This window comes from Muntiacus reevesi, unplaced genomic scaffold (assembly GCF_963930625.1).
Source record: "Muntiacus reevesi unplaced genomic scaffold, mMunRee1.1 SCAFFOLD_111, whole genome shotgun sequence".
In the NCBI taxonomy this organism is placed as follows: Eukaryota; Metazoa; Chordata; class Mammalia; order Artiodactyla; family Cervidae; genus Muntiacus; species Muntiacus reevesi.
Window position 1 is genome coordinate 250,313 of NW_027077961.1, and position 16,912 is coordinate 267,224.

The 16,912-nt window shown below is 55.3% G+C and overlaps 1 protein-coding gene across 1 annotated transcript; it reads right to left on the bottom strand.

The window, feature by feature from the left end:
* Positions 1-217: 217 nt before the first annotated feature.
* Positions 218-982, bottom strand: LOC136155277 (melanoma-associated antigen 10-like). Its single transcript, XM_065917104.1, has one exon. It carries the CDS (start codon positions 980-982, stop codon positions 218-220), a length of 765 nt encoding a protein of 254 aa, XP_065773176.1.
* Positions 983-16,912: the final 15,930 nt, after the last annotated feature.

Here is a 16,912-nt window from a genome sequence, read left to right on the forward strand (position 1 = left end):
CTTTGAAACCAAACTTTGAAAAATTTCTAAAGAAAACAGAGATGAATCCCCATGTCATCATAGAGAACAGGAACCAAAAGATGCTACAAACTGGTTCCCCCTTCTAGCTCGGGCCCTCACAATTTAGAAAGCTGACTACCCCCTATTTAACCACAGAGAGAAGGAACAACCTGGCTGCTGCTCTGTCCCAGGCCCCCTATTCCTCCTCCCTCGCATCTTATGCAGACAGGAATGGGAAGGCCCTCAAAGCCCTTGGGTTGACCGTGAGCATAAATGCCATGACTTGCCACTTGCTGGTCTCCACATAGGCCCGGGGACCCCACAGGAACTCATAGCGAGCAGGGTGGCTGTCAGGCACCTGCTCGTACCGCAGGTATCCCTCCCGCACCCACACTTGGGTCAGAAGCTCCCTGGGCTCCCCAAAGACACAGTGCTCACTCCCAACATACATCCCCATCCTGCTGAGTGCTCCCCAGACTGCCTCCTCAGGGGCCGGGTCTCCAAACCGCATGATCATGCTGAGGACCAGCACCAGGAAGCCGGCCTTGGGCAGACCCACCCCATCGCTCAGCATCTCATCGCAAGTGAGGCCCAGGATGGGGACCAAGATGTAGGTGTGCTCCGCTGGGTCCACCTCTTCCACATCCACGCCTAACAACAGCTGCAGGCACACGGAGACTTCCCTGAAGACCACCGGGAAGTGCTCCTGGTTATCCCTGAGGACCTCATTCAGCATTTCCGCCTGGGAGGTCAGCTCCTTGGCTCGATACTTGAGGAGCAGGAACTTCATCAGTTTACCTATCATCCTTTGCAGAATTATTTGGGGCAAGGCCTCCACAGGAGCGGAGGAGGATGCTGGGGGATAGGAGGCCAAGTGGGATGCGGACTCCCCCACCTCAGCCTCCAAGAGCGGCACCTCGACAGGGCCCTGGTCCTCGCCTGGGTCCTGAAGGCCTTCTTCGGGTTTGCTGAACTCACTCATCTCAACCACGAGCACAATGCCTGAGGTCAAACAAAACACGGAAGTGAGGCAGAGGTACAGATGGGGACCAAGGGCCTCTGGGAGAGAGGAGGTGTGAGCAACCTGGGCTAAGAAACGCATCCTGGATGGTACAACACAGGCCACTTACAGATCTCCGGTTGAGGGGTACTCTCAGACCTCACAGGAGTGCTCCTCCTGGGAGGCCAACCCCTGGCTACCCGAAGGAGGAACGGAGGTGGCTCCCAAGCATGTCGCCAGCACAGCCCGAGATTTCCAGGTCCAAAAATGTGGGAGGAATTGGGCCTTCTGGGGCCCCCCTATGTTCTGGGATAGGGAGCCTCTGGTTCACTTCAGGTCACCCTCTCACCTTGATTCCTGATACTGCCTGTCTGAACTCAGGACACAGGCTTCAGACCTCTGCCTTCGCCTCCTGGTTCCTGGAGCTCCTGGGAGAGAAATGGAGTTGACATCTAAGGGCTATACTGTGACACAGCCCTGGGCCTTCTGTGCTGGTAGGTGGGGACGGACTCTCGGATTACACCCAGTTGTGTTGTGGATACCTTGTAATGCTCACCTTTCCCCTGGCATGACCTGGACCTACCCCTTTGGAGGAGTAGAAGGAAACTCAAAACAAGACACAAGCCTGAACAGAAAGCACTGAGGGGCCCCACATGCGGCTGCACCTGTCCAGGGTCTCGCGCGGGTCCTAGGTTGGGGAGATGCTCGGTCCCCAGCTCCTCCTCACGTCCTGCCTGGCCTCCAAGCACTCGCCACAGGGGCGGGGCTCTGCTCAGTCCAACCTTGGGTTTGGGGAGTTCAGCCCCTGCCAACGTGAAGCCTCCAACTCTGCCCGTAAAACCTCACCTCCCGAGTTCCCTAAGCCAGCGGTCAAGAAACTGCTCACCCTGCTCATCCCACTCTGGGCCCTGCAAGACCCTCTTGCAAGGGTCAAGATCCCTCCATGTTGGGTTCGAACCACGTCAATCCTTCCTCACATGGAGCCTAGACTCCAGGCAGGACTCGCGTTTGTCCCGTCCGCCATTTTGAGACCCCGCCACTTTCACAAGGCCTCCAGTCCCTCTGAGACCCGCATGTGAGGAAGTCAGACAGACCTAGTGTGCTCTTCTCACCCCAAGGGCTCCCAGGATCGACTACAGGGAAGGGGATCTGTGGGGTTCCTTAGGTCCTCACCCAGGTTACTTAAGAGTCCTCCTTCAAGAACCTCACCTTGCCTCCGCGCAGGACCTGGATTCTCGCCTCTCCGCAACTGAAGCCCCGCCCCTTATACCAGGACCCCAGTCTCCTGAAGACCCGGATGTCAGGAAGTCAGCTCATGCCTGTGGCGCTCATCCTGCCCCCACGGTTGCCCTGGACTGACAACAGAGATGCGCTTCTCTGAGGTCTCCTCTGATTAGGGGTTCAGGGTCCTCTAGGCCCTCTTCAGGGTCCTCAAGGTCTTCAACCCTGCAGGACCTGGGACTCGGCCCCCCTGAGGCCCCGCCCCATATGTGAGGTCCCCAGTCATAGACCGGGATGTCAGGAAGGAGACCATGCACTTTGGGCTCATCGTATCCCAGATCGGGCAAGGACCAACAGCAGCTCCAGGATTTTCTGAGGTCTCCTCTGATTTGGGTCCAGGGTCCCCTCAGTCGTCCATCAGGGTCCTCACATTGAAACCCTGGAGGAGCTGGGCTTCTTCCCTCTGCTCACTTGAGGCTACACCCCCTTTCCCAGGTCCCCAGTTTCTCTGAGACCCAGATGTCAGGAATTGCAGCATGTGCTCATCCACCCCCTGTGCTCCCTGAGATTTGATGTGAGGGTCCCGTCTCTGATCAACACAAGGGACATGCCCAGATCTGCCAGGGCTCAAGATGAGGTTCCTGAGGGAGGATGTAGGAACCCCACAGATTCCTGACCCTGCTGTCAGCCCTGGGCCACCCTGGTGGTGGGATGAGCGCTTGGCAGCCTCTTCTGATTTCCACATCTGTGTCTCAGAAATATTAGGCAATTGTTAGAAGGGGCAGGGCCTCAGATGGGCAGTGGGAAAGGTCTTCTTTCTTTTGAGAGTCAAGGTGAGGACACTGAGGAAGGACAGAGGGGAGCCTGGACCCCAGAGCAGAGTGGGCTCTGGGAGGACATTGGGTGGATGAACGTATGCTGGATTTCCTGACTGGGTCTCAGAGAGACTGGGGACCTGGTATGGGGGCTGACTTCCTAATATACAGATTTCAGACTGGTGTCCTAGTATACAGAGATGACTTTCTGACATCTGCATTTCAGAAAGACTGGGTTCCTGGTATAAGGTTTGGTGCGTTAGTAGGGGAGAGGAGAGAATCTGAAGTCATACCTGGAGATAAGGTGAGGTCTCTGAGGGAAGGCTGATGGGACCGCAAGTGAAAACTCAAGGAATCCCAAGATAAGAATGATGGAACCCACAGTTCCCTGCCCCTGCCATCGGCCCTGGGAGCTCTCGGGGTGAGAAGAGCACACTAGGTCTGTCCTGAGTTCCTGACATCCAGCTCTGTGATACAGGGGACCTGGTGTGAGGAGCAGGTGGGGAGAGGACAGAGACTAGGTACTCCTGGAAATCAAGGTGAGAACCCTGAGGGAGGACTGAGGGTAGCCAGATCTCAGAACAGAGGGAACCGTGGTAGTCCCTGGGCACGATAACCTCGTGCCGGATGGCCTGACAATCCTGGCAGAGAGACTGGGAACCTCTTGAAAGGTGGGGAAACTCCAAATGGCAGATGGGACACTTGCAGTTCTTGTCTGGAGTCTAGGCTCCATGTAAGGAAGGTCTAAGGCAGTTAGACCCCAACAGGGAGGGATCTTGGCCCTTACAAGAGGGTCTTGGAGGGCACAGAGTGGGGTGAGAAATTTCTTGACCTCTGGCTTAGGGACCTCGGGAGGTGAGGTTTTTCAGGCAAAGCTGAAGGCTTCCGGTCAGCAGAGGCTGGACTCCTCAAACGCATTGGAGGACTGAGCAGACCCCCGACCCTGTGGTCAGTGCTGTGAGGACAGGCAGGATGTGAGGAGAACCTGAGTACCAAACATCTCCCTAGCCTAGACCCCGCAGGAGACCCAGGGCAGATGTAGCCGCACGTGGGCCCCTCAGCGCTTTCTGTTCAGTCTCAGGTCTTGTTCTGAGTTTCCCTTCAGGCCCCCAGAGGGGAAGTACCAGGTTGTGGCAGGGGAAATGTAAGCACTACAAGGGAGCTCTAAGGGGACCTCTCACCACACAACTGAGGGGACCTCACAGTATGCACCCCTCATACCCTCAGAGAATGCTCAGGGCTGTGCCACAGGATAACACTGAGGTGCCCCCTCCATTTCTCACAGGAGCTGTAGGAACCAGGAGGTGAAGACAAATGTCTGAGGCCAGTTTCCTGAGGTCAGAGAGCAGAGGAGGTCCAGGCAATGCCAGGAGTCAAGGTGACGAGGGTGCCCTGAGTGGACACCAAGTGCTGCCCATCCCAGAACAGAGGGGACCCCACAAGGGCCTAATCCACTCACCTTGTCAGTCCCAGAAATCTAGGGCTGTGCTGAACACACTCTGGGGAGCCACCTCACATCCTTCTTCAGGTAGCCAGGGAACTGGCCACTCCAGAGGCATGTCCCTGTGTGGTCTGAGAGCACTTTTCAAGAGGAGACCTGCAAGTGGCTTGTGGCCGCCCAGGGTGCAGTTCTCATGTGCGGCCATTCACAGGCCATCTATCCACCACCCAGGCCCATTGTCCCCATCTGTCCCATTTGCCCCCATGCCTCACTCCTGCCTCACTCTGTAGTTTCATCTCGGGAATCACGCTCATGGTCGAGATGACTGAGCTGAGCAAGCTCGAGGAAGACCTTTAGGACCCAGGTGAGGCCAGAGACATGTGGAGGTGCAGCACTCTGGGGCTGAGGCAGGGGAGGCTTCATCCCCCTCAGCCTCCTCCCCCACAGTCTCCTGCTCCGCCCTTGTGGAGGCCTTGACACCGGAAGCTCTGAATGACCTAGTGGCTAACTTGATGAAGTTCTTGCTCCTGTAGTATCTGGCCAAACATCTGACATCCCAGGCAGAAATGCTGAAGAAGGTCCTCAGGGATAACCAGGAGCACAACCTGGTGGTCTTCAGTCAACCTTCAGAGTGTCTACAGGTTGCCGTTGGCCTGGAGGTAAAGGAGTTTGACCCCAGGGAGCACATCTACATCATGGTCCCCACCCTGGGCTTCACCTGCGATGTGATGCTGAGCAATGGGCAGAGCCTTCCCAAGTCTGGCCTCCTAGTACTGGTCTTCAACCTGATCATGCAGAATGAAGACCTGCTCCCTGAGAAAGCAGTCTTGGGAGCACTCAGCAGGATGGGGGTGTGTGTTGGGAGTGAGCACTGTGTCTTTGGGGAGCCCAGGGTGCTGCTGACCCAAGTGTGGGTGCGGGAGGGATGTCTGGAGTACCAGCAGATGCCTGACAGCCACCCTGCTCGCTTTGAGTTCCTGAGGGGTCCCTGGCCTATGTGGAGACCAGCAAGTGGCAAGTCATGGTGTGTGTGCTCAGCATCAAACAGAGGGCTTTGAGGGCCTCCCCACTCCTGTCTGCAGAGGCTGCGAGGGAGAAGGAATAGGCGGACTGAGCTAGAGCAGCAGCCAGGGTAATCCTTCCCTCTGTGATTGAAGAGGGAGTAGTCAGCCTTCTCAGAAGTGAGGGCCCGGGCCAGTTGGGGGAACCAGTGCACAGCATCTTTTGGCTCCTTTTCTCTACAATGACATGGAGATTCATCTGTTTTCCCTAGAAAATCTTCAAGCTTTGTTTGTTTTCCCAAAAGGCTAAATAAAGTTCAGTGTCTTAGCTTGGAGAATGAGGTGGATCACTATGTGTTTGTGCTTACACAGTTCAAGAACATGAGTTTTGCTGTTTTGTAAGAGATTGGAAACTCTTCCATTTTGTTTTGTGACCCTGAATGGGACACAATGGAATTGGAATTAGAACCGTTTTGGAAAAGTGAGCTTGTGGTGGAGTGGTGGAGTCGCTCAGTCATGTCCGACTCTTTGCGACCCCATGGACTGTAGCCCACAAGGCTCCTCAATCCATGTGATTTTCCAGGCAAGAGTACTGGTGTGGGCTGCCATTTCCTTCTCCAGGGGATCATTCTGACCCAGGGATGGAACACCGGTCTCCCGATTGTAGACTGACACTTTACCGTCTGAGCCACCAGGGAAGCACTAATATTAATGGGGCAAGAATTAGATGATAAAAGTAATTGCAATGAATTCCTCCACCTGTCCTTGTGTGTCATTCTCAAAAACTAAATTATCTTTATTTGGGTTTGCCTGAGTTATTTAAGGAATTAGCAGACAATTAATCTGAGGCCCCTGTTCACTAGCTCATATATTCCGAAGACCTTTATGGAGTATCTGCTCCAGGAAAGGCCATTTTAGGAGTGGGGACACTAGGAGAAGCAGGACACCCCCACACCTAGAGCAAAGGTCTAGGGGCTGCAGTCACACAAGGAAGGTGGAGAGACCTCCCCTAGTCGCACTGAACAAGGCAACACGAGGTAGGGAGGTGGGGCTCCAGGAGGAGCACTTGAGTTTCAGCGCCTGAGCCAAGGTGGTTTGGGGCTATGGAATGCTGGGTTCCTTTGTGGGAAGTGGTCGAGGTGAGGCAGGCAGGTGGCAGCCCTCAGAATTGCAGACAGTGTGTCTTCGGGGTGATGGCAAAATCTGAAATGGATCATTGCTGTAAGGTGTCCTTTTGCATCTTGGATAAAGCACAGAGAGGAAGGAAGGGGTCCTAACTCTTGTCACATTGCTGTTGATCACAGGGGAAAAGGAGATGTTTTTTACCCCACATCTGCTAGGAATCCTGCAGAACTTTGGTCGCACTCCCTTGAAGTGGTGCCCAAGAACTGCATGGAACAACGCATTCTTTCCTGGCCCCGGACATCCAGAACCCACGGTGTAAATTAGCTTTCAATTATCGTGATTGTAATTGGCCATTGTAATCAAGGATTGACCTTAGTTGGGGCTGCAAGAAAGGAAAGTACTGTTTTGGATGGAAGACCAGCTAGGGCAAAGGCAAAGAGTGGATCTTGCTTCTATTTCCTGGAGCAGCTTGGGTCCTGTTGGAACACTCCTTCACACCCAAATTTAACAAGTCTTCTATAGAAACGGGGCTTGCCCGGTAGCTCAAATAATGAAGATTCTGCTTGCATTGTGGAAGACCTGGGATGGATTCCTAGGTCAGGAAGACTGCCTGAAGAAGGGCATGGCAACCCACTCCAGTATTCTTGCCTGGAGACTTCCATGGACAGAGGAGATTGGCAGGCTACAGTCCATGGAGTAGCAAACAGTCAGATACAACTGAGCTACTAACATTATGGTCCACTATGGTCTAAGTTGCAAAGTTTCTTAGTTTTATTTGTGAAACATCTTATTTGGCTGACTAGGTATCCCACATCCTATTGAGGTGCACATTCTCGGACAAGCCCTGGACCACAACGTAGCCAACCCCTTCCCACAGTGGAGAGTGGAGGACAGTCTGGGGGCAACATTGTGACAGATTCCTGCCCCAACATCATAGAGGCAATGGAATCCAGGCCCTGGCAGCTGCATCCCGTCTCTCAGGTGCATCCTACATTCCAACACATGGGCTCCTCAAACCGGCTGGCTTCGCAGGAGAAGAACTGAGGCCACGGGGCTTGGGATCTTCCCAGGCCCACGTGCTATTGAGGGATGAGTTGGGTTCAGAGCCCTGCTCTCAATTCCTCTGGAGCCCCCGCCCTTCTGGCCCACTCCAGGCCACAGGCAGACCTTCCGTCTTCTCACACCTTCCCCTTCTCAGTGCTACATGATGCCTCTGAGATGACAAAAAAGGCCCATGGATGGAAGGGGATGAAGAGAATCAGAAGCACTGTGGGGCTGCTGTGTGGTTTGCTGAGAACTGACTTTGCTGGGGGCCAGCATCTCTGTCTAATCCCAGTGCTTCCCGCCAAAGGGCGGAGCCCTGTCCCTGCTGCTGCCATGGGGCGTCCTGCCCAACTGCACCTGCCAGGCTGACCAGCTCCTCACCGAGCAGGAGTGAGGGAGTGTCTGACCTTATGGCACCAATGCCCACTGGGATAAGGCCCCTAGAGGCGCCTCTTCAGATACAGGAGGGAAGGTAACACAACCCTCGAAGCTCCAGGTCTCCCCAGGCCCAGTGAAGGAGGGGAGCAGCTGGAGGGCCTCTGGGCTGGGGACACTGGGGCAGGGATGCCAAGCACAGGGGCAAGAAAGTGAGGCTGAGAAAGGCAGGCCTTGGAAGTCATGAGGGTTTTTGTGTGCACAATACGGGTGTCCTGAGCCTGAGCTGAAAATACTCCTCAGTGGATGCAAACCCACTGCCCGGGCCAGTGTGGTGCCTGGAGGAGGGGGACCAGAACAGGCAGCTCCCTCAGGACCCAGGGATGAGGAGGGGCCCTGGGTAAGGTGGGGTTGTGAGCAGGAAAGCCCACAATAGCCAGGCTGCCCACAGATAGCACGGTTTTCGGTCCCCTTTGGAGGAGCCGTCAGATGAGGATCACAGCTTCCAGGGTCATGTCCCAGTCAGATGAACCAACCTGATGAATCCTTTATCAACCTGTTTAGGAGCTCAAAGGCCAGGGAGCAAGCCCAAGTCAAGGCCTGTGAGCTCCATTCCGGCTGCCAGTCCTCAGGCTGAGTGCCTCTGGGAGAGCCTCTTCCAAATACTCTTAGCTCTCCCCTTTCAGACACCAGGCTGTGGCCCTCTCACGGCACAAATGACCCTGCTGAGTGGCAGACCAGGTGCACAGTGCCCTAGGGTACTCGACACACATAACTTTCCAAGGTGCCGGTCTGTCCCCTACATGGTGATTTTGAAGAACAGTGGCCCACAAAGGTCAGAGAACATGCACCTCCAAACCCACCGCCCCATCATCCATATGCAGTGAACACAGGTGACTCTCACTCAGGTGGTGTCCAGTCCCACACTCGTACTCTCATGCATTTTCAAATATAGGTAGTAAGGAGCTCCCTTTGGTCACATCTAGCTCAGTTACTCAGACATGTCCCTGAGAGTGAGTGTGTGTAAAGAAGGCCCCTTGGAAAACACCTAACCTGTGAGCCAACAAAATCATTCAATGTTCCTGCCCCCTGGGTAAGGGAGAACTGGTCCACAGTGGTGGTGGGGACAGGGGCATTGGCGGAAAAGATCAGAGCTGGCCTCGGAGAGGATCAGTGAAGTGCCTGTTTTCAACAGAACAGGCTATATCGTGAGCCCCCAACCAAGTCCTTGAAATGGCAGGTAACCAGATATATCCAAGTTGCACATGGGAGTCTAGGACCGGGGGTGGCAGAAGCCCAGCCACCCCACTGTCCAAAGGAAAGAGAGCTTTCGAGGCAGCCTCCAGGGAGGCAGAATCCGAGTCTGAGACTCTGGGAATGGGATGGAAAAAGCATACACACAGATGTTCCCTAAGTGAGGACTCTAGGGCCACGAGAGTGGTCTTTATGGGAATGAATGGAAACTGAAGACAACAGCCTGTGATCTGCAGCGGGATGCCATCTGGGGGTGGGCAGAGCTCAGGAGGCTCTAAGCTCAGCAGATCCCTTGGCTGTGCCCTACCACAAGGCCTCCGGGGGAGTGTGTGTCTGAGGTGCTTGGGGAACAGTCAAGTGGAAATTGAGGTCACACCCACTGTGCTCAGGCAGGGCCCTACACTGAGGAAAGCTCGACCTGGGGGGCGATCGGGACAGGAAACAGGACTCTGACTTTGGGGCTGTCTGAGTGGAACCTGCCAACTGGCAATACTAGTCAGAAGAGACCAAAGCCAGAATAGGGCAATGCCTGGGGACGAGGGGGACCACCAACTCAGGCTAGGCCAACCAGCCCACTATGGACCCCATCTTCTGGGAGGGACCATCACCAGGGCCCCATCTGGCCCCTGGGTTCTCTCCCGGTGGTAGATGAGCCAGCACTCACCAGGGCCTGCCCCTTTAGCAGAAGGCAGTCACAGGCCTGCCCTTTGGAAGGGGAGGGGTGGAGCCAGGGGCATGGTTCTCAACCGGTCCAGGGCTTGACCCCCTGAAACAAGGCGCATGGCAGCAGATGGGAACCTTTGCAGGCAACCTGAAACACCCTTTTCTGTACTTTCAGACAGGAGATAAGCTGGGATCACAGTGCCCAGATCCCCTCTACCACACGGGGCCATGGCTGCTTCTCCACATCACCTGTGACATCATGAATCAAGTAAGGAAGTGGACCACTTAATTGGCTGCCTGGCCCATGACCCAGATTCTAGCATCCCTAGAGAGTATTTATTGGGCGCTACCACCTTCCCTGAGGCCCTTCTGCCCTGACCATTCACTGCTTGGGTAGAAAATGCTCCTGAACTAGACTGGCTCCATGGATAATCAGAATTCCAATAAGGCACGTGCAGCCCCATTCGCCCCATCCACTGATGGAGAGCCTGCAGCAGGGCCCCCCCACCTCGATGTCACCAAGATCCAAATGTGGATTCAGAGGAGGCTTTGGAGAAGTGGCGGGACCAACCCAAGTGCCCAGATCCCGGCTCCCAAACAACCCGCCCCACAGGGCCCGAACCCAGCAGCAGCCAATGAGGAAGGGAACAATGCCATCCTTGGGCTGTCCTTCCCCAGGAAGCTTGGGATGAGCTTGGAGGATGTGGCCTTCACCTCTGTGCACGGGAATGACATGGCAGACATGGTGGTAATTGAGGCATATCTCTTCGAGACGGAGGTCCTTCAGCACAGAACACAGACAGGATCTTCAAGATAGCATCAAAAGCTTCATCTACGAACTGAACCTGCATGGGTTCAGTAAAATCCACCATTTGGGTAGCTCTGCAGGGAAGAAGAGGATGACGGTAATGTAGAAAGCCCTTCTGGGGAGACTGGATTAGACAAGCCAAGTGCTGGGTGGATTTCAATTTCCAGGAGAACTTTCCTCTCGTGAGAGTGTGGTTAAGGATAAAGGAGAAAGCAGGCCTTGTCGTGTTTCACAAATCCCCTTAGACAGGATCCACAGGGGTGACTCCACACTCTGAGAGGCCACTTGATTTCAGGGAGTCCCCATAACACCTGCCAGGAATGAGAAGACCTTGTTTCCATAGTTCGGCAAAGTCGGGACAGTAGTGGGAAGGAGGGTGGTGAGGAAAAGCTATTCTCCCCCACGATGGCTAAAGTGATTCATCTCCTTTCAGATTTATCACTACTCCAAGTTCCAGAGAGACAAGACTCCATCCTGCAGAACATCTAGAGGAAATGCGACCCCAGAAGAACTGATCAGCCTGCTACTGGCAAAACAGCGACCCCAAAGAGAAAGAAGCAAGCAGTGGTGACCAGATGTTCTCCTCGATTCCATTGCTAGTGCACCGAAGAGTCTGACAAGCAGGTCTAGAGGGTACCTCAACTGTACACAGAACCCACGGCTAGCACTCATTTTGTTCTGTGGCCTTTGGTTTATGGGCAGTGGAGCCCGTGGGTCCAGGTCAAGCCATCTCCTCAGCAAGCAGGGCTGCCCCAGTGGAGAGAATCCATCCAGCAATGGCATGTCTGTAGCCCCAGCTACTGCTGGGAGGGACGGCGCATGGGAACTGCCCCAGAGCTCCCCAAGGTACCCAGATTATGGTTCGGTGATGATTTTGTACAACAGCTATGATTCCATTATGAGGGGAGCCATTTCAGTTGTGGCACCAAACTAGGCTGCTGAGGCAGAGGAGGAGCAGGAGGAGTCCTCAGATTACAAGTGTGCCCTCTGTGAGGAGTTAAAGGACAAGCCCAATCCCTGAGCTCCCAGATCCCCAGGAACACTCAAAAGCACTCTTTTGTAATCAACAATCTATTTTTGCCTCTAATAAAGTACACCAAATCTTCACAGGAGTAGATAGAGAAGCAAATGAGAACTTCGAGTCTGTGTTCTTTCTGTCTGTCCATGCTATTCACAGGGCCCTGGCTGAGCCAGATGAGGCTGGAAGGTCATGCCCCAGGCAGGCCTCAGTGTGGTCCCCATGGTCCCTTTTCACCTGAAGCAGTAGCATTTCACACGTGCTGCCAAGAATGTGGCTTCTGAGACATTCGCTGAGGCCATGCCAGAATGGGTGGTTCCCTGGGCCTTGTCTTCCGCATAGCAGAAGACCAAGTCTGGCTCCTGACCAGGGGGGTGTCACCTTCCATGAGTCCTGCACCCTGAAACAGAAGGGGCTCCTCCTGGGTCCCTGATGATGCCACAAGTTGCTGATCAGCAGCTGATCATTGGCAGCTCCCAATCCAGGGGCTTCCCCAAGAGCCTCACTGGAAAGCATGGTCACCCCAACCGTCAAGGGCCTTGCAAACACATTGCCCCAAACCTGAAAAGAAATGCAAGATTTCCACAAGGTGAACACCAGCTGGTGTTGCTCTACCCTCACAGCTTTATTTAGAATCCAGGCACCTCACCCAACACACAGTTCCTGGTCCAGACATCAGCCCCTTAGAGGATGCTCCTGGTGACACAGAAAGGGGGTGGTCACAGACGGCAGGCTCTTTCCATCTGCCTCCATGCTGTCCACTAGCAGGAGAGTGGCAACCCAGAGGACCCGTCCATCACTTGCAGTCTGCAGGGAAGTCAGGAAGGAGGGCTGGACAGGTGGAGAGAAGCACATGGTTAGTTCCAAGACAAAGAGCCCTGAAACCCTGGGAGCTCTGAGGAGGGAGGGCGGGTCCCCCTGGCTTTGCAGGTCAGTGGCTGGGCTCTGCTCCTTTCTCAGCACAGACAGTCACAGTCCTGGGCTTGGCTATTCCCCCAGCCCCCATCTCACCCCTCATCTCAGGCTCCATCACTGCTGACTCTGCAGATCCCCCATGTTACCCCAGGCCTGCTGAGGGCAGATCTGTGCTAACCAATCTGGACTTGGCCCTGGGGCTGCCCTTGACGGCCTTGCCAGATGTCCTCCCCTTGCATTTGGGACCCATCTTTCTCCCAGCCCTTGGCACAGCAGTGCCTCCACAGTCAGCAGATTCCCCGGCCCCTGCCCAGGGCCTTCAGAAAGAATAAGGAAGAACAGGGAATGCTGGGTCGGGTGTTCTCCCTATCCTCACCAGGGCCTGGGATGGCACCAGGCAGGGATCACAGAATTGAAACGTCAAATAACCCGCTTGGATACTGTCACACCTTTCCACGGCTGAGGCACTGCAGAGGTGCCGAGAGATAGAGAGATAGCCCATGCCTGCAGGGGACCTGACCACAGGCACCTCCATCCTCACTTCTATCCTTGTACGTGGAGAGGGGTCCCTGTTTACTGGAGGCGGGGAGAGGCAGAGGAGCAAAGCCACAGGCCTGAACCTCAGCAGGGTCTCAACACCTCGCAGAATCTCCATTTCCACATGGCTGTAAGAATGGGGACAAGGTTTCAGAGGAACCCAGCCCAGAGCCTCCCGGGCCTTTCCATCCCGAGCACAGCAGAGCCATAGTTCCCACAGCCCTCATGAGAGCCAACGTCAGCCAACATGTCAACCCCAGCTTCTGGCCTCCTGAAACAACACAGTTCGTAGTCTGAGTCACCCAGCCCATGTGACCCTGATGCGACTGCCAGCAAATGAAGCCAGAGAGTCAGCCCTGTCGAAACAACCCTACCCAGGGGCAAGTGGGGAGTGGGGGGCTGTGACTTCTACACTCCCAGCACCTCGAGCACACTCCTCCACTTCTGCAAAACTTCATGCGTCTGTTTACACCTCCCAGTGTTGGGGGTCCCACAAGTTACTGATGGGAGGGAAGGGAAATCTCATTCTGCCAATACAGTCACTCAAATTGACCACACACTCACTGCCTGAAGAGCCATGCAGGAGGAGGCCCAGAGTACCGGGTACACACCCAAGGTGCTAACAGACACCAGCACACATCCTTCCACAAACGCTCCCCCATGTCCATTCTCTCAACCACAGGCAAGGGCGCCATGTCCTCACGCACTGCCTGGCTCCGATCACCAGCATCATCATCCCACTGAATTTCTATCCACCTGATGGGTGACAAAGTGTCCCCCTCCTCACTGGGTCTGGGTGAGTTACCAGGGAGCCTGGCTGGCCCCTGTGGTTTGGCTATTGCTATGTCTTCTACTGGGGTATGTGACTGGATCCCAGGCTTGCCCAGTTTCCACCACTCCGTGTCTCAGCCAACCCAACCCCTTCCTTCTGGCTGCCACTGAAGCTCAACTGTGTGGGTGGGATGCCTGAGCAAGAAGGGGCTGCAAGCACTCCTATCCCTGGAAACAGAGGGTGCCTGCTTGGTGGCCAGAGAAGAATAAACACTTTTGCCTGCTTGTCTGGGCAACCTCACCTGCATGAGCACCAGAGGAACAGGGAGAATATCACCTGTGACTAGACAGCAATGTTGGACAACAAGCCACCACTTTTCTTCTCGGCAGGAGACTTAGACCACAGGGACCCAGGAGAGCCGATTAGATGTGAAACACTCGTGCAGGTATCTTCAGGGTGGGTTCTGCTCATCACAGCAGCTGGCCTGTCCTCACACGGCTGGGACAGGGACCCCACGATGCCTCAGCATGCATCCTCCAGGAATGATGGTGATTTATAGCCCAGGACACCCCACAAGGAACAAGAAAAAATGACTCCTTCCCTCACACTGCCACTCTGGAAGCATCTGGGGGCGATCACAGTGGGTGGGCTGCCCTCCATGGAATCCTGGTTGGGCCCCACCAGAAGGGGAACCACGGACAAGCCACTGAGTCCTGCAGGGTCAGGGCCTGCCTGGTGGGGGCGGCTTGCAGGGATCAGGTGGGGCTCGCGTGAAGTCACAGTCTGGGGGCGGAGCGGGAGGCTAGACGGAGGTCAAGGACTCCTTCGTATGTGTCCCAGGGCATTGCTAGGACACTAGTATCTAGCACCCTGCCTGTAAGAGAGTGTTCCTTCATGTCCGTCTCAGTCCCTTGGTTACTGACTAGCTTCAGTTTCAGGCCTTGGACTCCCACAGGACAAGCCCAGGAGCAGCCGTGTAGCTCTGGGACATCAGCCAGGCTTCCCCGCTGTCCCTGGGGCAGCTGTTGGCTCTGCCCCTCTCCATATGGCCCAGATCAAGGGGCCAGCCTGAGAACCAGACGCGTTTCTGATTTCATCTCAGTTTCACTGCAGGTCCTTGCGAGGACACAAGTGTCCACTTTGCTGCCCCTTCTGGGGGTGATGCCCACCCAGGGCATGGGGCACCACCCAGGGTACGTCAGGAGGTTCTGTGAACCTCTGGCTTGGCCCCACTCGCATTCACATCACAGGCCTTTAATCGCATCTGTCCTGGGAGCAGGACGTGCTGGTTCACGCGTCTCCATCACTCCTAAACTCTGTGGTCTATGTGCTCTTCACTGTCCTCCATCTGGGCAAGATGGAAATGACACGGGTGCCAGGCCCCCATCATTGGAGGGGGCTTCTGGACAGCAGGCTGCAGTCCAATGAACAGGTCCAGCAGTTTGTTTCTGAGATCGAGGAGCAGGGACAGCGGTCTGGAGTGCACATTGCCATCCCATAACCATAGCGAGAAGATTTCAGTGGGTGGACTCTTGTGCTCTGGGCGGGAGCCCCATCTGGCTACCCTTTGAGTACTTGCATGCCCACCGTGGTGACTTGGCCGAGCACAGAGACTGTGTGAGGATTAAAGGGCAGAGAGTGCCAATGAGGCACCACCAGATGTGAGAAGGATCTCCAGTTCATGAGTGGGAAGTGCATCCCCCCTCTTTTTCTATGCATTTCTCTTTTACTCACTGGAGTAAAATGTAGGATTTATGTAGGATTTCCATTAGGCCTTACCATCTTTCACTCACATCACATGTTCCCCAGGTATCACTAAGCCCTACACTGACTCTGGGGGATTATGCATTCGAGGCTCTCCCAGCTCAAGACCGACTGGTGATTCCTTGGGACTGGCCCTGTGTCCCTTGCCCCTTGACCCCTTCTGCTCAGAAACCCCAGCCCAGGGGGTCCTGCCGAAATGACTGCAGAGTCAGAGTTAATGGGGTCTTTCACATCAGTGTCAAGTTGACCCTGTGTCTAGCAACATCCACCCCTCTGAAGGTCCCACCTCCCTCTGTGGGGTCACTGACCAAGAGCCTGAGGTCCCTTTGGGAGGGGCTGGAGTCATTCCCTTGTCTGTTTGCTCTGGTGCTGCAGCGTCCGTCCCCCCATCCTGTTCCTCAGTTCCAGATCTGAGAATGGCTTGGGGGCCTAACCTGGACGAGGGATCTTGACCTGTTTACTGGGGTGGCTGCCCTTGGCCTCCGTGTCATTTTGGAGTGCACCTGAATCCGTTGCCCATCCATTGAGCCCCCAGGAGGCCGTGTTGTACTGTCCACCTGTTCCACCCTGTGGGTCCGGTCTTCTGGGCTGTGGTAGCCCTCGTCATGGCCCTTGGCTCCTGGCCGCTCAGTGCGACCCTGCAAACTCTGCTGCAGTGCCTTGTAAGTGGGGATGGCGAGTGGGGGCTGTCGTCCTTCTCCTCCATCATGAGACCCTGCGAGCCTGGCCTGTGTTGTGTGGTGACTTCGTTGTGCTTGGTGGCGGGGCAGTGGGTGACCAGCTCTCCCCACGGATCCAAGGCTCTCCTTCGGGTAGTACTGTGGGTCCTCCTGCAGCTCGGTGCAGCCAGTTCCCCGGCTCCCTGCGACAGAGGGTACATGTGTGGGAGGACTCTGGTCCCGTTTGCTCTCTTGGTGGTGGGGTGGGGTGTCACCAGCTCTTTGTGGGATGGGCACGGTTGGCTGCTGCTGCAGGCTCAGACGTTCAGAGACGTCTGGGTAGTCCTGGTCTTCAGGGGCCTGCCTGCCGGTCTCCCTGGCCCTGTATCAGGGATGCACGTTTTCCCAAAAGGATCTCTGATGCCAGCAGGTCTGTCCTGCCTTGGTGGAATGTTTGTGTCTTTGAGGTTCAGCAAATCCTGTAGAATCCTGGGCTGATG